Source organism: Nyctereutes procyonoides, unplaced genomic scaffold, assembly GCF_905146905.1.
Source record: "Nyctereutes procyonoides isolate TBG_1078 unplaced genomic scaffold, NYPRO_anot_genome, whole genome shotgun sequence".
NCBI classification, from domain to species: Eukaryota; Metazoa; Chordata; class Mammalia; order Carnivora; family Canidae; genus Nyctereutes; species Nyctereutes procyonoides.
The window spans coordinates 18,021,941-18,045,692 of NW_026575146.1; the positions used below are offsets into that span (position 1 = coordinate 18,021,941).

The 23,752-nt window shown below is 44.2% G+C and overlaps 2 protein-coding genes across 8 annotated transcripts in view; one reads left to right on the forward strand and one right to left on the reverse strand.

The window, feature by feature from the left end:
* Nucleotides 1-14,914, reverse strand: part of LOC129499819 (uncharacterized) — a 40,518-nt gene extending 25,604 nt beyond the window's left edge. The window contains exon 1 of the mRNA XM_055309716.1: nucleotides 14,672-14,914. Coding sequence (XP_055165691.1) covers nucleotides 14,672-14,914 — 243 coding nt within the window. The remainder of the gene's footprint in view (nucleotides 1-14,671) is intronic.
* The window catches only part of QKI (QKI, KH domain containing RNA binding), a 162,601-nt gene continuing 153,228 nt past the window's right edge, over nucleotides 14,380-23,752 (forward strand). For 3 of the 7 annotated variants that reach the window (XM_055310445.1, XM_055310447.1, XM_055310449.1), the window contains exon 1: nucleotides 14,551-14,762. In XM_055310445.1, the coding sequence (XP_055166420.1) occupies nucleotides 14,621-14,762 (142 nt within the window). In that variant the 5' untranslated portion in view covers nucleotides 14,551-14,620. Of the gene's footprint in view, nucleotides 14,763-23,752 lie in introns of all 7 variants that reach the window. The other 4 variants (XM_055310446.1, XM_055310448.1, XM_055310450.1 and 1 more) reach the window with 3 other exon arrangements.

Sequence of the window (23,752 nt, forward strand, 5' to 3'; positions counted from 1 at the left end):
GGGTAGAGGGACAAGCAGACTCCCTGCTGAGCAGGGAGACTGAGGAGCTGGATCTCAGGACCCTGAGATTGTGATCTGAGCCGGAGACAGGGGCTGCTTAACTTGCTGAGCCATCCAGGCGACCCTGGGCCAGTTTTAAGTCCATGACAGAGACCCAGATCCTGTTCTAGCCAGAGGCACAGGGACATCCCGAAGGAGCAGGGAAGCCACTGCAAGATCAGAGAATGGTTCAGTGGAGAAGTCTCAGATGTGGCTGGAGAGGCAGTGGGGAGAGATCCCCAAGACCTCAACCAGGAGATGCTCCTTTAGGGACCAGGGTGGCAAACTGAGAGTCAGAACAGTATCCTCAAGCCTGAGAGAGAAGCCAGAGAAGGGAAAAAAGGGACCCCTTTGTCACAGGGTCAAAGATCGGGGCCTGGATCCCCGAAGAGCAAGGGCAGCACACCCAGTAACAGAGAAGATGCCGCCGCCAGGGAATCTCTAGCTACAGAAAAGATTAATAAGAATGTTCAGAAACATTGGAAAGGGTTGACCCAGGTCTCTATTGAAATGTAAATGAGGTCAGGCTTTGGGAACCCCTGCTGGATTTTTCTGAGATTCTTTAGCAACCTTGTAAATTTTCCCAATGTTTGTAATTTTTAAAACTGACCTTTCTATAACTAAAACTCCTTTGTCCTTTTTTTAAAATTTGTGTTTGTTTTGGAGGCGGCAGGGATGAGGAGAGGTTGAGGAAGCTGTGTCCTTCCTGCAGGGGCGAGTGGGAGGGGCTGGCCAGGGAGGAAGGAGGAAAGCAGGTGGAGCCAAAGGGCTGGGGATGGCTGCTAGCTGGGGTGCAGGGGGACAGAGGAGGTTGATCCAGTTCTTTGGTTACTTCTAGAACCAGCAGACCCAAGAAGGATCCTGATCACACAGAATTCCATGTCTCCTTCAGAGGGGAGGGAAGCCAGTACACACACTTATCTTTTTATTACAAGTGCAGTTTAAATTAAGTTAGGAAGGAGAGACTACAGGCTTTGCAAATCTCCTTTGTAAGAATCTGGGGATCAGAGGCACTTTACAGCTGAAATCGCTGGAGGCCGACCACTGAAAGCATGAACACTGGCTCCTGAGCTATCTGGTTGAAACTGCTGGGCCACATAGAAGCTTCTGGTTGCTGTGCAGATAGGGCCCCTGTAGAACAAACTGTGAGGTTTAATTAGCATGAAAATTTTCTCCCCAGATCTGGGGCTTCCTTGAGAGTGAATGACAGCATGTTGTCCACCACTAATTTAATTCAATGCCAACAAAACAGAAACGGCAGGTCCAAGAACCCCTTTATTTTTTCTTCTCTGAAATGCTTCTTGATATTTTCCTGTGGTTAACATTATACAGAAACCAGGACCTTTTCTTCAATAACGCAGATCTTGCAAACAATTTCAAACACAGCACTGGATCTCAAAGGCCCATTGAGCCACCTGGAACCATGGTGAACTTTAGGATCCATGGGAGGACCGGAACCGTGTTAACAGTATGGGGTCGAGAGACAGATGAGCTGAACTTGGAGCTAGCAGACATGGAGTGGTAGTTTTGTGTTTAGAACTTGAAAAACAAAACCGCCTGATGGAGTGTTTTCCTGGTGTTCATTTCCTCCTCATGCAATTCCCCTTTATCCCTTTATTTCTTTTACTACAGTGACACAGTTAATGAACTGTATACACAGTGGAGACGCCTGAATACAGGGTCAGATGAAGGATAAATAGCAATAATAAATCATATATTAAGTACTTTCTTTATTTCTTATTTTTAAGTAGGCCCTACACCCAGTGTGGAGCCCAGTGCTAGGCTTGAACTCATGACCCTGAGATCGAGACCTGAGCTGAGCTCAAGACTCAAACGCCTAAACCAACTGAGCCACCCAGGTGCCCCAATCTTATGTTAAGTGTTTTTAAAAAGCTATATTGAGATGCCAGCTATGTTTCCCATCCAGGAATTTCATGGATGGACATTAACAACACAGTTACAGGATGGACACACTGCGTTGCTAATATGCATACACTGTGTTATAGATAAAAAGTTCTATCACATCACACCAGCAAGTTCCAAGTTTAAGTTAATTCAGGGTGCCACTGGGACTGTGTGGGGAGGCTGTTGGGCTGGTAGGAAATGACCCTCTGACCGAGATGACAAGAGAAAATGGGAGAAAGCAGGGGCAGCAGGGGGGTGAGCAAGTGTGCTTGAGACTGGGTGGGGGTGGGGCAGCCTCAAGAGGGAGGCCTGAGCTCAGAGCTCAGGTTTGTGACATTTAGGGAGTGAGTTGACAGCTCAGTCACTGGACCAGGATTTTGCCTTGGGCAAATCTGCTGTAAAAAAATCAGTGATTTGTTTTTATTTTTGTTTTGCTGTGGTCCCTATAGCATAATTAGTGCATAATTGTATAGACAGGTTACAGTAAGTGAGTTGAGTCAAAACAGGTATCAAGAGGACAATTCTTATCAAGTCCCTGTCAGGGATTCAGTTAAGGTTCGGGCTGAATCACGGCCCCTAGGTATCCAAGTGATAACATTTGCCCTTTTGGTAACATGTGAGGCAAATGTAAATTTTGTTCAACATCAGTATTATAATGAGTTAAGTGAGTCACTGAAGCTGGGCTCATAATTATGAAAGTGTTTAAAGGATTCCTTCTTCTTTTCGGCTACCTTGGTGTAGTTGTGTGTGCTGGCATTCATCCTGAAATGACTCTCTGAAAGCTGCTTTGGTAACGTGAGAACCACGGAGAGAAAGTTTTGGCTCCCTGGGTAAACGTTTCGGAGTTGGGTGTATGTGCGGCCCGGTGTGCGGACGGGTCCCGAGGCAGGGGGAGGTCAGCCTCGGAGCTAGTCTTGCGGAAGCCGAGACCTGGACAGATCACTTCAGGGAAGGCCCCGGGAAGCCACAGCTGTCACCGTCTCTCTTATTGCTTCATACGTGCCCTGATGCAACTGACTTGCAGGAGCCACTGGCGAGTGGATGAGTGTATGTGTCTCCTCCCACCCTGCTCTCAGACCTTAAGTTCCTCAAAACACGAGCTGTGTTTTCCCATGGCATCTGATGTGAAAGGGGGGGAGTGCTCGTGGCTTAGCTTACCGAACGTCTGCTGAGATGTGAAGACGGCATGGCCGTGCTGAGGGGCCGGCGGAGTAGACGCCCCTGCAGGGTCCCCGGCCTGTGGGCCTGTGGTTGTTGGCTGTGGCCACCCTTGCAGGGATTGGAGAAGGCCCTTGAATTTGCATAATGCAGCCCAATGGGTGCTCCGACATCCCATTGTTTAACCTGGAGGTCAGCCTGCAACTGTCAGTGTTAGAACACAACGATGGGATGCTGCCATCCTGGCTGCTCTTGAACATCTGGGAAGGCAGTGCCCGTCCATGCAGTCCTGGACCTTCCAGGAGGTGGAACTGCCCGGTCAGCTGCTGACAGGGCCAGGAGAGGGACGGAGGCCGCCTCCTTGTCCTCCTTTGTCCCACTGCTCCAGAGTCTTTCTACCACAGAGTCTTGAAGGGCTAGGGGGCCCCGGGCCAGCTTTGCATCTATGGTTTCTGCTGCTGGCAACAGCCAGCCTAGGATCAAGGCTCCTTTTCATCAGGTTCTTTGTCCTTTTACTTCCTGGTGTCAGCAGTCCTGGGAACAGGAAATGGTTCATGCAAATAGGAAGTGACAGGAAACTGATGACTAAGGACTTCTGAGTCTTGCGGATACAATTTCAATGTAAATAGAGTTATTTACATGCTTTCCAAAAACACATGTGCATTGATACACAGGAACTATATGGAGACCTCACTCTTCGTAGGTTTTAAAATGATACTATTCACTGAGGGCTTGCTCTGTGCCAGGGATTTGGCTGGGCACCTCGTGTTCATTTACTCACAGGAACCGTGACACCGTCTTTAGGTTTTGCATTACCCCATTTTGCAGGTAAGAAGAGAGGCATACATGGTTTAACTAGCTTCTGGTGCATGGCAGGGCTGAGATATGAACCAGGGCTTCTGTGGCTGCTGGATCTCTGTGCTCAGCTACTTCCTCTGAAGGCCAGTGAACCCTTCAGGGTGAACGTTTTAGGACTTGGTTTCCTTGGGTGGAGTTTAAAGACAATTCACCTACATCATCTGCAAGGAAAGCATTTCTAAGGTGTGGCAGGTACTTAGGTATATGGGGCTAAGGTACTATTATTTCATATCTTCACACTGCGGGAGGAAGTACTCACAAGACACCAACTGACCCACTCCTTCCTCCCACCAGGCTCAGGGCTCAGCAGCCTAGACACCATGGAGGCCTGGCCTCTCCCTTGTCCACATGGGGCGACAGGGTCTGGTTGGGGCCCTTTGATTAAGTGAAAGCTGCTGCCTTCCTGAAATCAGGCACCTACTCAGCTGAAATGGTGGAACCTGGGCAGCTGAGGGGCTGGAGAAGGTCAAGTCCGGCCACGGGTCCCCAGGGGTCAAGGAACCTGGTGCGGAGGAGGGCCTGCCTCTTCTGCACACCAGGGGCCAGATAGCCCAAGAGGAAGCCGGTCCTGGAGGGACAGAAGGGTTATCGCTGGTGTGTCAGCTGATGGGACAGTTTACAAGCCTGTCTTTGAACTCTTTGAATGCCAAATCTTTTTTTCTTTCCTCATCTCATGATTTAACAGTTTAGTGTCATGATGCTCCCCTCACATTCCTTCTGTTCCCTTAACAGCTTTACCTGGACAGAGAAATGCTTTGGTGCTGGAGAGGCCCCACCCCACCATCTGTCACAGTTTCAGCGGGCACTCTCCCACTACTTAATTCCAGGCTCACACTATAAATGCAGGGCACCCATTTTAGAACTGTTAAACAAATGTGTTACTCACTTCACCATGCTGCATTTTATTTCTATCCGAAAAACCAGGCTTACAACCAACGGGTATCCAGGAAAAACAGTGTCACCAAGGCCAGTTCACCAAGTTGGGGGCCCTAGAAGATCTACAGAATGTAACTGTAACACATTTTTAAAAATGGGCTTGGACAGAATAATTAGGAAATAGTAAATGCTGGCATCATCAGTATTACTTGTAGAGTTCAGCAAAGGAATGTGAATGGCTATCTAGGACAGAGGATAGAGCAGAACAGAGGTGCTTCTTTGGTGTGAAATATACAGTTTTCCATAAGGCAAATGATTACTCATTTTTCAGCTCTGGCAACAACTTGTTTTTTAAAACATTATTTGGCGGAAAATAGAAAGTAAAACTGAAAACTTTGGTATTTCATTGTAACTGGGTTAATATGATTTACATATTTTTTTCTAAAGTTGGATGCATACCCAAAGAGCCTATATAAAAATATAGGTATATATGTAATATATATTAACTAAAACTTATTATATTGTTATATTATATATATACATTAGCCAAAGAAATACTCAATTCAGTTGCAGCCAATTAAAACTAGTAAAACTCAGATTTCATGAAGATATGAACTAAGCAATTTTCTAAATATGCAAACAAGCTGACACAAATGTAAATATTATTCAAAATGTTTTTTGACAATTGGTACAACAGAAGTGCAGGTGACCCGAGTGGCCGTCAGCCCACCTGGGAGCAGGGCACCAGGCATTACTCCTTTAGTTTCTGGGTCAGAGGGATTCATGGGGCTTCTGTGGGAAGGACAGGGCAGTGTAGTTAAGAGAAGCAACGATGCCCTGAGCGGTGTGGTAATAGTTCAAACTTTAAAAACTGACAAACTTTACTGGTGTGTACTGGTTGAATTATCAGTGCTGTGAATAATTGCTTTTAATTTTATATTTAAATGAAGTTAAAGTGATTCTGACAAAGCCTCTTTGATCTTAAAACAGGAAGTTCTTGTTTTCTGACCTATTAAAGATTCAGGGGACTATGGATGTTCACTATGGATGTTCTGGTCCCTGGTACTCCAAATGGTGTGTTTCTTTTGGGGTGAGAGGTATCTCAACCTCCAAAATGCTTTTTAGGAATCATGAAATCACATTGCAAAAACTGTTCACATACTGACAGACCCTGAGGCCCCTCCTTCCCCTTCTGTGTTCCCTATGTCTGAAGGCAGATTTTCAGATGCTACTATTTACTCAGGTAAGTATTCTGGGTGAGCAGCTTACACAGCTGCTCGCCCTCCCTAGAGCCCAAGTAGGTCTATGTTTTTCTTTCTTTTTTTCTTTTATTCATTCAAACAAGTAACTTTTGAAAGTAGCCTACTTGTAAAGCATCTAAAGAGTAGAAAGAGGAAGGGGTCTGGAATCTACTCTCCAGGAACTGTTATGCTCTCCTAGTGGTTTCTCCACTAGGAACTCTAGAGGTGATTTTGTAATGTTCCACTTTTTCAGTTGTAATGTTAAAAAAAAAAAAAAAAGGAAAATAAAAGAAAAAGAAAAAAAAAGAAAGACTATTTGGTTTTACCTTTTGTAAATTATAAAAATGTAAGAATTTCAAATATATTGTCTAAGGAAAACCAATATCCAACATGACTTTTATTTCAATAAGGAGTGCAAAAAAATGACACCTAAGAATTTTAACTAGAGTTCTTATTGCCATTCCGTGACCACCCATCTGTGTACAGGGTTATCCTAGGTACAGAGGTTAAATTACAACAAAATCAATTTACTGATAGGGATGAGAACATCTTATTCAGTATCACAAAATTTTAGAACTTCAAAGGCTTCCAAAATCACTTAGTTCACATGTCAGAGAGACTGAATTACTTACTTAGTGTTGCACAGATAGAGTGCAATTTTATACCCAGTTTTAGCATAGAGCAGATTTTATACCCAACACAGCAATCTTTTTTCTATAGGACATCAACAGTATTTCAAAGAGCTGTAAGAGCTTACTGTCTAAAAAGATTCAACATGACCACCGGATAGAACACTGAAAGATGACGGACTGAGAGAGGACAGCAGTTTATTTTTTTTTTATTTTTTAATAAATTTTTTATTGGTGTTCAATTTACCAACATACAGAATAACACCCAGTGCTCATCCCGTCAAGTGCCCCCCTCAGTGCCCGTCACCCACTCATCCCTACCCCCCGCCCTCCTCCCCTTCCACCACCCCTAGTTCCTTTCCCAGAGTTAGGAGTCTTTATGTTCTGTCTCCCTTTCTGCTATTTCCCACACATTTCTTCTCCCTTCCCTTATATTCCCTTTCACTATTATTTATATTCCCCAAATGAATGAGAACATACACTGTTTGTCCTTCTCGGATTGACTTACTTCACTCAGAATAATACCCTCCAGTTCCATCCACGTTGAAGCAAATGGTGGGTATTTGTCTTTTCTAATGGCTGAGTAATATTCCATTGTATATATATAGACCACATCTTCTTTATCCATTCATCTTTCGATGGACACTGAGGCTCCTTCCACAGTTTGGCTATTGTGGACATTGCTGCCAGAAACATCGGGGTGCAGGTGTCCCGGCGTTTCATTGCATCTGAATCTTTGGGGTAAATCCCCAGCAGTGCAATTGCTGGGTCATAGGGCATTTCTATTTTTAACTCTTTGAGGAACCTCCACACAGTTTTCCAGAGTGGCTGCACCAGTTCACATTCCCACCAACAGTGTAAGAGGGTTCCCTTTTCTCCGCATCCTCTCCAACATTTGTTGTTTCCTGCCTTGTTAATTTTCCCCATTCTCACTGGTGTGAGGTGGTATCTCATTGTGGTTTTGATTTGTATTTCCCTGATGGCAAGTGATGCAGAGCATTTTCTCATGAGCATGTTGGCCATGTCTATGTCTTCCTCTGTGAGATTTCTCTTCATGTCTTTTGCCCATTTCATGATTGGATTGTTTGCTTCTTTGGTGTTGAGTTTAATAAGTTCTTTATAGATTTTGGAAACTAACCCTTTATCTGATACGTCATTTGCAAATATCTTCTCCCATTCTGTAGGTTGTCTTTTAGTTTTGTTGACTGTATCCTTTGCTGTGCAAAAGCTTCTTATCTTGATGAAGTCCCAATAGTTCATTTTTGCTTTTGTTTCTTTTGCCTTCGTGGATGTATTTTGCAAGAAGTTGGTGTGGCCAAGTTCACAAAGGGTGTTGCCTGTGTTCTCCTCTAGGATTTTGATGGAATCTTGTCTCACATGTAGATCTTTCATCCATTTTGAGTTTATCTTTGTGTATGGTGAAAGAGAGTGGTCTAGTTTCATTCTTCTGCATGTGGATGTCCAATTTTCCCAGCACCATTTATTGAAGAGACTGTCTTTCTTCCAGTGGATAGTCTTTCCTCCTTTACCGAATATTAGTTGACCATAAAGTTCAGGGTCCACTTCTGGGTTCTCTATTCTGTTCCATTGATCTATGTGTCTGTTTTTGTGCCAGTACCACACAGGACAGCAGTTTAGTCATTAAAAGACAGAGCTCTAGAGGCACCAAGTTTCATGGCCAGGACGGCCAGAAGTGTGCTGTGAATCACTCAGGACTGAGGGTTGGTTTGAACCCGGTTCGTAGCATTTACTAACTGTGTCACAGGAGTCACATCACTTAAATTGACTCTCCAGGCCTTTGCTTCCTTACTATAAAATGGGGGCAATAATTAACTGAGAGCTGCCGGGTACTCAATGAGATCATAACTGAAGTGCCAAACAATTTGTAGGGACTCTATATATGTCAGTCTTTTTTTTTTTTTTTTGTCTCCCTTTTCTTACTAAAAACTATTTAGAATGTACAAATATATGGTAATTACAGGAAAAATGCAGCATTTTAGGCAATAATTTAAATTTTAGTAAAGGATAATGGCATTGGATTAGATGTCTGGGACATGAGCAGGCACTTCCCTTGCTCATAAAAAAATGTTTACTCACATTAGTTATTTAAAACTAACACAGAGAGGGAGCCTGGCTGGCTCGGTTGGTAGGGCATGTGACTCTTGATCTTGGGGTCATGTGTTTGAGCCCCATGTTGGGGAAAGAGTTTACTTAAAAAAAAAAAATAGATAAAGGCAGCATTTAAAAAACCAAACCCAAAACCAAACTAAACCCCTACTGCACAGATTATGAATCAAACAGTATCAGTTTAATATGTTAAAAAACATCTAATTACAGATGCATCCTGGATGAACCAGCTCTTGAAGACAAAAGACAACAAACCAACAGTCCAGGGGAACACTATGGAAATTATTTTGCAATCATAAACCTATGAATCAATCTGAAAGTTGATCAAAACAAAATGCATTTTTAATTCACTCTCAAATTTCTATAATTAACAGATGGTTATTTTTTTTAGTTCAAGTTCCTGTTTCAGTGTGGAATGAAGATGGGATTACATGGCACAAGCCTGCATCCTGGCTGAGAATGCTTTTTCCTCTAAAGTTTCATTTAGGGTCAAATGAGTAGAAATTCTACACCATCAGTTAACATTTAACCACTGTGCAGTGGTTTAAGCTAAATGTGAGTATTACATCTGCAACTATCATGTTGGTGGTTTTTAAAAGGCAGCACAATTAACGGAACAGCTGTGAAGAGCAATGCCTTTCATTTTACAAATAGTGCATTTGCACTAAGAGATATATAAATATGCCTCACTGAAAGGAATCCATGTTACTGTTTTAATTGATTCATTTGCTTGTATTAAAAAAACTCCCAAGGCTCTTCTCCGTGAACACTTTAGCTTGACATTTGAGGCCAACACAAAGCTGACAGCTACTACTCTTTCTGGAAATTCCTACCCTGCAGCCTGACACTTTCCAGGTTTTTACCAGTACCCCCCACCTCCCAGGGCAGCATCACTTCAATGTCCAGGCCTGGGGTTCTAGTGCTTATTTCCATTCCTGTAGCATTTTGTCTTCAGCACTTGCTTTTATTAGTTAACTTTTCATCGGTTTGGGAAACTAACTCCCGGCTTAGCCTTAGGGGTAATAACAGGTATTTAGATATTACACGTACTCAAGTATTTGTCGATTAAAATATTCACACTTAAAATGTGTCATTTTCAACCTTTTAAATAGTAGTTGATAAGACATCTCACAATTGAAAAGGGCACTTGAGAAATCTAAGATAATAAACAAACATAATTAAGACAATAAACAAACAAAAGATTATAGAAAAGCCCCATTCTCTTGTAGAAAGATTTAAGGATTAAAGATTTAAAAAACACAAACACAAACAGAAACATATTTGGGACACAGGGCCATCAAAGATTGGGATTCTTAAGTCCGAAGAACATTTTAGTTTCTGCAAGAACTCCAAGGTGATGGAAGAAAAAAAATGTTGGAATATTCAAGTTTTCCATTTTAAATGTCAAGAATAGCAATAAGCAAATAGAGCCAATCACATTTTAGAGACAGAAGGTGTATTTCCACTCATGGTTAATTACTGATATTAGATGTGGAAACACTTTTAGTGTCCATATATTAGATGACATAATTTTTCACAGTGAAAAAGCTATTTATTGTAAAGACCTTCAAGATGAAGCTCGCCCGTGGGTACCTCGTAACTTGTGACTATTGTAAGGATATTTTTGTAATCATGTGATTAAAGAATCTTTCCATAGCAGCTTACAAATTCTTAAGCTTCCTCAAGGCAAGTGACGTATCCCAACAATTTTGTATTCCTCATGTACTTGTTATATATTAGGTAATTAATGGGGGTGATATGTACCTAAAATGCCTGAGGCAGGAGTGTGAGAGAGACAGGAAGGGATGTGGTGGATGGATAGCACAGTTGTCTCCAGAGGCATCACCCTGCATGGACCTGGTTCTGCCTGTATGGGATCAACTATTTACTACTCTGAAGCATCAGCCACCTCTCCTCTGAAGTCTGGCTATTCACACCTATCTAAAATGTTTGCTGTAAAGGATTAAAAGAATATGAGTAAGGGGTTTGTACAGTACCTAATGTTTTTTTTGAATATATTTTTAATGAGTAGCTACATGAAACGTGCTATTCCAGGTGTTGGGAATTCCAAATAGAACAAAGTAGAGCCTTTGTTCCTGTGGAGTTTACAGCGTAGAGGGGAGGTGAGAGGCAAATCTACCCATAGATAGAACATGAGAGGTAGAAATAAATGCTATGAAAAGAATTAAAAGCAGAGGGAAGGGAGTAAGCAGATAGAATACAGAGGGGGTGTGTGTGTGTGTGTGTGTGTGCGCGTCTATGTCCATGCATGTGTTATACAGGGTGGTAAGGGGAATCTTCTCTGATAAGACCTGAGAAAGCATGGGAGGCAGGCTCATAGATGTGTGGGGAATGCTCTGCAAGGAAAGGAGATACTAAATGCAAAGTCCTGGAGTAGAAAGCATGCTGGGCCTGTTTTAGGATGGGAAGGGATTCCAGGGGGAGAGCCCAGTGTGCTAGGGGAAGATTAGAAACCAGGTCAGCCAGGCAGCAGGGTCCAGAGCATATGGGGGTCTTGAAGGCCTTGGTAAGGTCTTTGGGTTTTTCATGAGAGGGGACACATGGAAGAACTGTGAGCAGAGAAGTGATCTATGTATACTTGAAAAGGCAATATATAGTAGCTACTATCAAACGCTGTTACCACACGAGATTTAATACATGGGACATGAATATTGATTATTGTTCTTTAACTCTGACCTGGTTTACCTAGATTATAAGAACCAGGGGAGCCATATGAAACTGCAATTTCTATCCATCAAAAATGATGGAACATCGATCGTCAAAAGTTTCATCCTGACTTATTGCACAGGGTTAGTAAAAGGGTGAAGAACATAAGCTTCAGGAAAAAAAAAAAAATGTAAGTGGAACTGAATCCCAGATCCAGGATGCATGAGCTATAGGCTTGGGAAAGTTACTTAACCTCCTTCTGCCTGGGTTTTCCCTTATATAAAATAGGGATAATAGCATACCTAAATTACTAGGTTGCCTTGAAGAGTAAATGAGATATACATGTTAAGGATTTAACACAGGGCCTGGGAGCTTAATAAGTAAGTATACTGATTAAGAAGGGGGATGAAATCTTTTATCACTAGCAAATTACATTGAATAGCTTAGTCACCCTTTAAAATACCTATTATTTTGCTACTAACCCAAGTTGTTGCATACGTCAATTGTTAAAAAGGCAACGTTTTTAAAAATGTTTTTTGAAGAGACAACTTTTTTTAAACCAAAATACCGTTTGCTGCATTTACAAAATTCATCCTTTAAACTGATAACTGAGTAGGTGAATAGTCTCATGTTTCTGTTAATAACAACGTAAGTAGGAGAACTTAAAATATTTTAGAGTTAAATGTGTTTAACTTTGCAGGGCATTTCTATCTCCTCTACCAAAGTAGCTTAATTTTAGAAACAATGTTTCTTAAGTGAACAGGACAGAAGCTACTTGGTACTCTCAAGAGAGTATTTGCTTGAAATTCAGCTAGTTTCAATACAACTCAAACTTAAGTGTTCCCCAGAATTTCTACGAGGCCAAATTTCAACAACAACAAACACCCCCACCTAAGTTCTTCCCAGGTAAAACACAGAGGACAGGATTAGCCGATTTCAGCCACTTGTAGCTCTCACCGCGGTCAGCTGGCGGTAGGTTTCGTCTACGGTAACCGAGCTCGTCACAACGGGCTTGCAGAAAAATGCAGAGGCGGGTTCGGAGACTGGCGTTTCTACCGACCAGTTCCGAGGCCTTTCCCAAGCAAACCTAAATGTCTGACTCCGTCGCGCCGCACGGAGAGCCCTCCTGCCCACCGTATCCTTGGGTCTACACGTGGGCAGATGTGCATGTTGACTCCCACCTGCCCCACTAGGTACGTGATCTTTACGCGGTTACCGCGGCTGCACTTCCTAACCGGAGGCTGGCGCCCTCAGGGACGGAGCGCAGCCTCGCCCGCACCGCTCACGGCCCCTCCGCGTCTCGGGCGGCGCGAAGCTCGGTGCTGCCTGCAGCGGGCTCCCGGAGTAACGGAGGCTGCGCCGCGGCAGCCGCGCTCCCCAGCGCGTCCCGCCCCCGGGACAGGTAACCGCGCAGGTGGCGGCGCCGTCGGGGCGACGAGGGGCGCCCACGCGGGACCCAGCGCTCGCCAGGCTGTCGCGCAGCGTGGCGCTCGGAGCCGGAGGAGACCGCGGGGACGCGGGGAGGGGGCGGGGGTCGTCGTGCGGAGCCACCAACGACGTCGCCGCGGCAAGGAGGGCCCACCCGGGACGCGCGAGCTGCGGAGAAGAAGCCGACGCGAGGGAGCGGGGACGCCGCAGCTTCCCGCCCCCGCCCAGCCGCTTGGGGTCCGAGCGCCGGCCGCCCCACCCCCGCCCCCACGGCGCGCCCCCGCGCCAGCCCCCACCCGGCCCCGGCCCGCCCCACGCAGGCGCGCGCAGGCCCCGCCCCTCCCCCTCCGCTCGCGGGGCCCCGGCAGGGGCGGGGCGACCCCGGAGGGGGCGTGGCCACCGGGCTCGACGCGCGCACGCGCTCTCGGGCCTTACGGCTACGTGTCGGGGCACGTGACGCCCACCCCGAAAGTCCCCCGTGAAGCAACAGGACGTTAAAAAAAATTCTTTTCTTGGGGGGGGGGGGGGCGAGGGTGTGAGAACGGACGACAGTTTTTCTTTTTTTGTCTTTAAACAACAACAAAAAACTATAGTAACGGAGGAGAGAATGAGGCGTGCGGCGGCGAGCGTCCCGCCGGCGAGCCCTCTCACCCACCGCCGCAGCCCGGCCGCGCCCGCCAGACGAGCCGGCCCGGCGGCGGGGAGCGCGGAGCGGCGCGGCCCTCACCCCGCCCCCAGTCGAAAGCACCGCCGCCCCCCCGCCGCCCCCCCGCCGCCCGCCGGCCCCGCCGCCGCCCCTCCCTCCGCCCGCCGCGCCGGCGACCCCAGCCCCGGGCCCCTCTCAGGCCGACCACCCGCCGGAGGGAGGCGGCGCGGCGGCGGCGGCGGCGGCGGCGGCGGCGGCGGCGGGGCCCGGGCCGGGGTCGGCGGCGGGAGGAGGAGCGCGCCGGCCGGGCCCCGCTAACGGCCGCCCTGCGCGGCCCCGCCCGCCGCCCGCCCCCGGCCCTCCCCGCGCCGCCGCCCCTCCCCCCGCGCCGCCGCCGCCGCCGCTGGCAGCGCCGCCTGAACTGAGGCGAACTCCGCCGCCAAGTGAGTGAGGAGGAGGAGGAGGAGGCGGCGAGGAGGAGGAGGAAGAGGAGGAGCGGAGTCAGAGCGCGGCGGCAGCGGCAGAGGCGGCCGCGGCGGGGACCAGCCCAGAGAGACCCCGAGCCCGCGGCAGAAGCGGCGGCGGCGGCTGAGCGGGCGCGACCAGCCGAGCGAGCGGCGGCGGCGGCGGCGGCGGCGGCGGCGGCGGCCCGGCTCCTCCTCGTCCGGCGCCGAGCGGCCCGCGCCCGCACTCGGCCCGCGGAGACCCGCCTCCCGCCCGCCGGCCTCGTGAGGGACGCGCCGAGCCGGCGGCCGAGGAGCGGCGGCGGCGGCGGCGGCGGCGGCGGCGGCGGGCCGGGAGCGCGTCGGGCCGCGGGCGGAAAGTGCCTGCGGGGGCGGGGAGAGCGCGGCGAGCGCGCGGTCCGGCCGCCCCGGCGCCCGGCGCGGGAGCGGAGCGGAGCGGAGCGGAGCGGGACGCCGAGTCCCGAGCGGCCGGCGGCCGGCGGCCGGGGCTCCCCGCCCCTCCCTCCCTCCCTCCCTCCCTCCTCGGCGGCGGCGGCGGCGGCGGCGGCGGCGGCGGGCGGAGTGAGCTGCGGAGCCTGGAATATGGTCGGGGAAATGGAAACGAAGGAGAAGCCGAAGCCCACCCCAGATTACCTGATGCAGCTGATGAACGACAAGAAGCTCATGAGCAGCCTGCCCAACTTCTGCGGGATCTTCAACCACCTCGAGCGGCTGCTGGACGAAGGTGAGTCGCCTCGGCGGCCCCTCGCGGCCCCGCGCCCCGGCGGCGGCCCATCTTCCCGGGACCCGACGCCCGCCGGCGTGTTGGGAGGGCGGGAAGGTCGCGGCTGGCGGGGACCGTGCGCCCGGGGACCCAGAGGCCCGGGCGGGGCGCATGGAGGCGGCGCCGAGGCCGGGCTCGCGGGGCGCGGCGGCGGGCGGCGGCGGGCGGCGGGCGGGCCGGGGCCGCGGGCTCGGGCGGGACCCGCCGGCGGGACGCTCCCCCCGCCCCTCCCCCCCCCAGGCCCGCGACCCCGGGGCCTCGCGCCGCCGGCCTCGGCGCCCCGGGGAGGCTGCGGGGCGAGCCCCCTCGCGCCCCTGGCTTCCCGCCGCGCCTGCGAGCACCGCGACGGCCCGGAGCGTGGCGGGCCTGGCCGGGAGGAGCCGCGGAGGAGCCCCGGAGGAGCCCCGGAGGAGCCGGCCGCGCCCGGCCCGCGGGCGCCTGAAGGACACCGGCCCCGGGGCGCTCCCCGGGGGGCTCCCCCGGAGGCCGCGCGCGTTCCCACAGCGGAGGGCCCTGTGGGGGCCGCGGCTGCCGGGGAGTTGGTGCGGCTTGCGAGTACTCGAGGGGAGCGGCGTGGGGCCGGGCCACTGGAGGGAATGTGCGCGAGGAGCCCGAAAGTAGTGGGGACCGAGCCGGAGGCCGGGGCAGGATGACAGCCGAAAGCACTTTCCGTCCTTTTGTTTGGGGAAGCGAGCACTGTTGGGGAGTTTAACTTCACTTTGGGCGGGGGGGGGGGGTGAGTACGAAATACCGCGAGGACGAGTCTAAACGTCGTCCCGACTCGAGAGAACTTCGGCGGAGAGCGAACCCAGGATCGACGTTCGGAAGGACGGAGGGGAGAAGGGGCAAAGTTTGCAGAAAAGCTTTGTTGGCGGAGAGCGGAGGGTTGCGAAGAACGACAAGATTAATGTTGGCCGACCCTGGGATGTCTCTAACAAGTTCTTACTTAGAGCAGTGCCCTGGACTGCTGAATTGTAGCAGCTCTGCTTTTCTGTGGAAGCCTGGAGAAGACAAGACGACCAACAAGAAAGTCTAATTTGAAGATCGAGTACTCAGGAGGTTTTTTTGTTTTGTTTTTTTTTGTTTTGTTTTCCTGTCTCAGAAGCATCCCTGGAAGACTGATAAACTGTTTTATAGAATTGAGCCGTGGATTTTAGATTTTTCATAGGAATTTCGAGATCTTTATAGAACTAGAGAAAAGGAGTCTGAAGCTTAGAGAGTTGGAATGTCGCTAAAGAACAAAAGACCGGAAATGTCTTGGGGGTTAAAGATGGTTAAAGGAGAATCCCGGGATCATTTGTTGTCAAGAAAGTCCTAGAAACAACTTTCAAAGTTCGAGACTGTTAGGTCTTACAGCGTCCTAGCTATTGCTTACGTATGTTAGACCCAACAGCGGTAATCCTCATCGGAATGGGCTTTTTTCCCTTGTTGAAACAGCAAATCTGTTAATTTTATATTGCTCCAGAAAAAAAATCGAGCTGTCCCTTTAAGGGGTTCTGCTTTTTCTATTTGTGTTGGCATTTGAAAGATTGTGGAGGCAGAAAACTTTCTGGAATGTCAAAAAAAAAAAAAATTGCTGGAACTATTAAATTGAGTATTTCCAAATGTGAGCGCTAAGGGGCGCCAGTTATTTTTTTTTTAAACATGAGAAATGTTTGGAGCAAAATGTGTAATATACTCAATAATTTGATCTATATTATACTTAAAATCTGAATCACAGTAGATCATTTTGCGTGTCATTTCGTGTTCATAATACACTTACTGTATTTATAATATATAGTTATAAACTCAGAACACATTATGTAAAATTATGGGAACAATTTTATTGCATTTCAAAAATCATATGTCTTTTCTGCCTTGGTATATTTTGGAAATTTTAAGATTTTAATACAAATAGGTGTATTTGTTAAATGTTCTTTATTTAGTACAGTTTAGAAGGAATATTTCATTGACATTAAAATGAAATGTGTCCTCACAATATTTAGAATTAATTAAAGTTGCATTAGTCTTTTAATTAAAATGCTGAGTTCAATCAAATGACATAGGAGTTTATGAAAAAAATTGAAGGTATTTTCACTTTATGTGTATCTTATTTAAAAACATAATTTGAATTTCTCTGATTAGTTCTGAAAGACTTCTCACCTGTGCTTTTATGTTGATCTAAAATCTTTAAGTGATAATTTGGAGTTGTTCTCTGTTAAAAAGTTTCTAACGTTGCCTTCAATAATTCGTAATCTTCCAAATCTAGAATTCCACTTAGGTCATTATCTCTAACAAAGGTTTGTTCATTTCTCTGTGGTTGGAAATAGTAACCATTTGCCTTTTAAAACTTGGGAGACCACTAGCTGAGGATGATACATTCTAAGTAATTTTTTTTTTTTTCTTTTAATGTGGTTTACTCCATCTCTTATCTTGGTCTATCTAGAATTTTAGCCTTTCCTCCCCAGGGTAAGTAAAGATTGCTTGTGTCGTAGCTGGGATGTTTAAAATGGACAGCATAATGACTAGGAAGTTTGATTGTTTTTTTTTTTATCAGACCAGTACAAACATGCAGGAAGAGGGGCTATTCCTTAGTGTGGAATAAGCTGCTTCCTCTAATTGTTAGCCTTATTATAAACTTAATTTGACTTCAGAAAAGTACTGATTTTTGAAATGTATCACGTTTTTTTTTTTTGGCCAGATGATTTAATTCTGAAAATTTGGCAACTTGCTTTACCCCTTTGTGACCTGTCATTGTCCAAAACAAATTAATCAGGACTTCTGTTTGTGGTTAGGAATTACGTTTTCCTTTTCCATACGATTGGCGGAAAAATTTTTTCGATTTAGATAAAGTTACATGTTTTAGGTAAAGTTACATGTTTTACGTTGATAATCAAGACACTGGACTTAAAATAGGTGTATTTTCTGATAATGAGAAATTTTGAATGATTATTTAGGAATTCTATTTCAATTTTATTTTTAGAGTAAGCTTTAAAGAATTTGTCTGAGAATTTTTGTTTGGCTAGTTACAAATTTGGGAGTTACGTGTGTGTTAGATTTTTTTAGTTGATTAAAACTTAAATGTTTTAGATTGAACATTTTATTTCCATGCCAAGTTAACCTTTAGCCTATATTTTCACTATGGACACTGCTTTTGGTTTTTGGATTTATTTTTTTGGGAGGGGGGAGGTAGGGATTGTCAGACTTTCCTCTTAAGTATCTTTAAGTATCTTCACAGTTATTCTTTTAAGTTATGAATGAGGTCTAGATTGGCCCACTCAAATAAAGGACGTAATTTCAGTTGATTCCAATGCTTAAGAATCTTTTGTTGAAGATAAAGATGATTACACATGAAACTGAGGTCTTAAAGCCTTAAACTGCTTTCTGGAGAGAAGTTTCCAAACCGAATCCTGGGACCATCCTTGGGAAAGAGTAGTCACTAAAAGAAGTTTTTTTATTAAAAAAAAAAAAAAAAACAAAAAACTTTCTTTGTCATGAAAATGAATGCAAATTCTGTTTTTATAGAGTATTGCAATTAGAATTGAGAAGGCTACAAATGAAATCAGACTAAAAAAAAAAAAACCCCATGGGGGAAGAGGATGAACTAGGGATTTTAAGATCAGATGTTGAGTTTTCATTTTTTAGGCAGAGGAAGGTAAAAGCTGCTGATGGGAAAATTAAAAATGCATGGTATGGTTTATAAGTAAAGCTAGCCTAAATCTTTTGTGAATGTTTGAAAAATTAGTGTGTGGCTCAGAAAAAGTGAGCAAACATGTTCAATTACCTTCTGTTTTGCTGATTTGAAAAATGCCTGTTCATTTTCTCATGGTCTTCTAAGAGGGTTGGTAATAGATTTTTCTGACCTCAATTTTCTTACCCTCTCCCTTAAAATGTGGGCAGAAAATATTTCAAATTAAAATTTGCTTTACTAGTTAACGTTTTTCCATATTGATGTTTATTTTCATTATGCATTCAGTATTGAAAGTATCTTATCGTAGCCTCGGTTTTCTTACGCTTCAAAATTTTTTTGTAGGGGAAAATCTAGCTTGTCTACCAAAGCTTTGATTAAAAAATTATATGGCTATTTTTTGGTATTGAGAGGAGTTTTGCTGTATAGTTTATTATAATTTTAGTTTTTTTTTTTTTTCTGGGTCACTGTTGACAGTACTCAATCTCTGTAACAAACAGATTTTATCAAGTTGAAGTAATTGTTCTTTAGGAAGAAAGATTTTGCAGTTGTAAGCTAGCCCTTTGAATTAATAGTGATGAGAAGGATAGGATATTTATAATCAGTTATTCTTTTTTTCCTTACCCAGGAGGTGTCACCAGCTCTGTAAAGTAATAATGGAAATGATAACTTGTATCCTAGGTCATTTATTCTACATTCATTCTGTACTTTTGAAGCTTTAACTACCCCTTGGGTAGAATATATATTCAAAATGCATGCACATTCAATGAGGCAGAAGGTGATTCCTTTTTCTTAACTATCCGGTTTACATGTTTTGTAGTAAAAGCTGTACTCCCAAGGATATAACATAATTAATAGAAATAGGTGTCTTTGCTAATCTCATTTGCTAGTGTGTTTGGTATGTGCACCTTTTCTTAAATGGGTTTGGGTATATAAAGTGAAAATAAGTTAATTTGGCTTTTTAAGGTTTTGTACACATTATATTTCTGTTTATTACCCACTCACTTGCCACTGTCCTGGAGCTAACATCAGTGCACTTGCAAAGTGCATCAGTTTTCCATAAGAAAAAAATGGCTTTTTATTTACTTTTTAAAGGGAAATAGATTCCTGTGACAAAAGACAGGTGTGCTGCCTTCATCCCCCAACACATGGATGCATGTTGCACGCGCGCACACACACGCCCTTTATTGGAGCATTATTCACGTGCTCCTTTTTGAAGCCAATATGTTTAGATTTGTAAGCGTTTTGTTTTGTTTTTTGACCTTTTTGGCCTTAATACCAGTGTGATCCTAAGGACAGCTTTTTATAATCTGACTGGAACATCTTTTAATTTATTTGAGAAATTTATTATAGTTAATACAATTTGGTTTATGATGGTACAATAATAAGCAAAACTTATCTTTCTCTGTTGGAGATGGAAAATACTTTGCCATTTTTGAGTTTTATTCATTTAATAATTTAGGTGACAGTCCACTGAGCAACTTTCTGCTGTTGGCAGGCCAACTATTATGAAGATATCCAGTGATCTATTTTAGGGCCAAGGGATCAGGATAGTGCAAGAACTTGTGCCAAGAGGTCAGAATTATATTATGCACTAACTTTTTATTTTGTGATTGATAGGACTTCATTATATTTTCTGATCTCTCTCTCTCTCTCTCTCTCTTTTGACATCAAGGTAATGTATTTTTCCCTTCGTAGGAACTTTTAGGGAATGCTTATACCCCTTTTAAAATTGACATTTCAGTTTTGGGACCCCAAATAGCTAGGTTGTTTGATTTCTAAGTGAGATTTTTACAGCTTTTTTTTCATTTAACAGAAAGCAAACATAGCATTAAACTTTTCATAGTGAATGCATTTCGTTTTGTTACTGTGACCGTGTTACAAAATTTGACTGTAGATATGATCCACTGTGTGTTAGGTACTACTGTCTATGCATTTATCATTGTACTTCATGTTTTGATATTATTTCTCTTTGTGTGTATGTACCCTTGTTCTTTGAAGGAGCCCACCTCGTAGCCTGACACACGTACACTATCGGATGTTTGTTGAATTAATAAGTAGGTTGACATTGTTAGCCTCTTGATTTCTGTTTTCTCTGAAGTATGGGATTAAGCCAATTATATAATAGTTGGTGATAGTTTGGGGCAATTAGAAAAAAAGACACATGTATTTTTTTTAATGATATTTTTTAGAAATTGTACAATATCATTTGCAGTGTGAGTTCTCAAGAAGCTTTTGTCTTCATCTTACTTTAGTACCATTGGTGAGAATGGGAATTGGAAAGATCAAATTGTTTTACTTGGGCAGTAGTTTTCAGCCAGTCCTTACACAAATTATACCAATCCATAAGCAGAGAGAAGCTGTCAGTGCCCATCTCAGCTCTTAAAAGTTTTGGCGTCTGTGGCATTATATAGGTGAACCTTTTCCCTAGTCACTTACCTATAAAAGTCGACAAGTCAGCTGATATGTAGGTCTTGTACTCTGTAAAACACAGTATACGGGGAAGATTCCAGGTCCCTAAGTGCTACTTTGATGTGTTCAGGATAAATAAGGACTATTTGAATGGTTTTAGTTTAGAAGAAAACAGTATAAACATTATGTGGCAGTTACAGTAATTTAACACAAATAACAATTTTTTTAAACACAGGTGTTTCTTTAAGCTAATTCGAAAGTGCCATTACTTAGAGGATGGTTAATAAGAGTTTTTAGCTAACTGAAACTTTTAACCCTCTTAAAAAGCAGTCATACCTGCTTTAGCCCTAACAATGTTTTGAAGTAAATCTGTCATGAATTTTTAACAAATATATTGCTTGTCGAAGATTAGGATTTATCCAGAATTCTTGTAATTAACAAGTAAATAATTGTTCTCAGTGGTTTCATAATTTCTTCAGTTTCGCTAAGCAGCGACTCTAGTTTGAATTTCCAGCAAGCCTATCAGGTCTAGCAAAATTTAAAAAAATTCATGTTTATAATGTTGCCTTATATATTGATTCTAACCTACATATTTTGTTAAACTAAATTTTGTGACTAGGAAATGAATCAATTTTGTAACATTTCTATCATATTATGATAAAGCAGAACTTGTCAGTTTGAATGCTTTTTAAGAGTACTGAAGTATCAGAAAAATGTCAAAATGCACTTAAATCCGTAGCGTAGTCTCATGTTACCTGGCCATGATACTAAAGAAAGGGCTTGTGTGTGTACACATAGGTAGGCACACCTGTATATAATGGGAGACATGCATTAAATGTGAACTGGCCTTGAATCCTTGAGAGTTGGCACTAGGGCTGATGAAGTTCTAGAACAAGGATGGTTTTTGAAGTAATGGAATATCTGCTTGGCCCCAGGATTGAAATGATTATTTATTAACAGTGGAAAGGGTCATTATTCGCAGGTCCTAAGTAAAAGACCTTGCCTTTGGCTTTTGTGCAGGGCAGGTTGTTGTAGAGATTGGGCATGATCATCTGGTCAGTTATAGATTATTGGGGAACTTTTGGCTTTTACGCTAACTTAAGAGTTTATGTAGAAAACTTTAATAAAAATGCATAATGCATGTATATACACACACACATTATGTTTAGGGGTGCTACAAAATGCTGGTAAAAAGCAGTTTTATGAAATTTTTATTTCAAGGTTTTATTTACTCATGAGAGGCAGAGACCGAGGGACAAGCAGGCTTCTCTCAGAGTAGGGAGCCTGATGTGGGACTCGATCCCAGGGCCATGGGATCACAACTTGAGCCACCCAGGCGTCCTGAAATTTTTCTTGGAAACCTTTTTTTCATTAACTCTTAGTGTCATTTTACGGGGCCTCAGAATGGTTTTACAAAGAGTATTTGAGATGTATATGTGAAAAAAACTGAAAAAAAAAAAAAAAAACCCCAAAAAAACCATTTCTTAGATTCAGTTTAGTGTAAGGAAAACTAAAATAATATCAAAAGAACATGGAACTTCAGAGCTGCAAGGAACCTGAGAGGAGAAATCTTCACATTATAGGTGTAAGAACTGACGTCTAGAGAGGTGACTTTGCATCTCAAGGCAAGGAGCATCGGAGTTGGAGCTCGATCCTCGGTTCTACCTTATGATCTTTTTGGTGAAGCTGTTACTCCATAGTGGAACTAGAGAAGAAAAACCCAGAATAGTTTTATTATGTATTAAAAAACTGCTGTGTTGCCTTAGGTCACGAACATGAAGACAAAAAGTAAATGGGAATTTTGTTAATTTGTGCTATGCTGGACTTGAGCATATACTGGTCAAATTCGTGGAGCCAGAATTTTTTTTTAAAGGTAAATTTTTTTGATAGTTAAGAGGCTGAAAATGAGAAAGTAAGGGTGTTTAGAGGATTTCAGCTCATTTACTTAAACTTGTTAATAACCATAGGTTAGTCTTAATTCTTTGGTAGGGACAAATCTAGTGTATAGTTACTATTATTGGTGGTATTATTATTATTACTCCAGTTGCTATTTTTAAAGCCATTCAAGGAAACCTAACATTTCTGACTGGAAGATATAATATAAAGGTTTATTATTGCTAGGTGATTCAAGTCAGGAATATACACTTGGTTCACTTTTACATCAGCTTAGGGTAGTTAGTACCATAGGTAGCAACTCTGTAAATAAAGAGTGACTGTCAGGAGGTGGATGGTGATAAATTGAATGGAAGGGGGAGCTGTACTAGTTGCCGCTGCATCCCATGCTTGATACCAATATCCGGAGGATCATCTGATTCTTTAAAGTATATTTGAAAAGAATTAAGTATAAACTATAGTCCTTGCTTGCTGTGTTACAGTACTTTTATCACTGAGAGAATTGTTACATGGTAGGTAAATAAATTTTTTAAGAACTAAAATTTCATACCAAAGCCAAATATAAGGTATTTGAAAATTAACTGTACCTAGTTCTTACTATTGTTGCTGCTACCATTGTTGTTGCATTGAGGTTCCAATTTGTCATGACAGGTATTCACGTGTTAACTGTATAATGTGTGTATATATACATATGAACACGTGAGCCAGCACAAAGATAAAAATGATTTTGTGTTTCTGTCCATACACTAACGAGACCGTGTTGCAAGTAGTAAGAATTCTTTGGCTAGTAGACATGAGATCTAATCATGAGTTGGCAGTTAACTAGTTTGGTGATCTTGGGCAAGATATCCAACCTCTCTGAACCTCAGATACTTCATGTGAAAATGGAATTAATAACTGCCCTGCCAACTTCAAATTAAGATATTTGGAGAGTATTACCTGCAAAAGAACTTCAGAGACTGTAAGGCGGCATCATCTA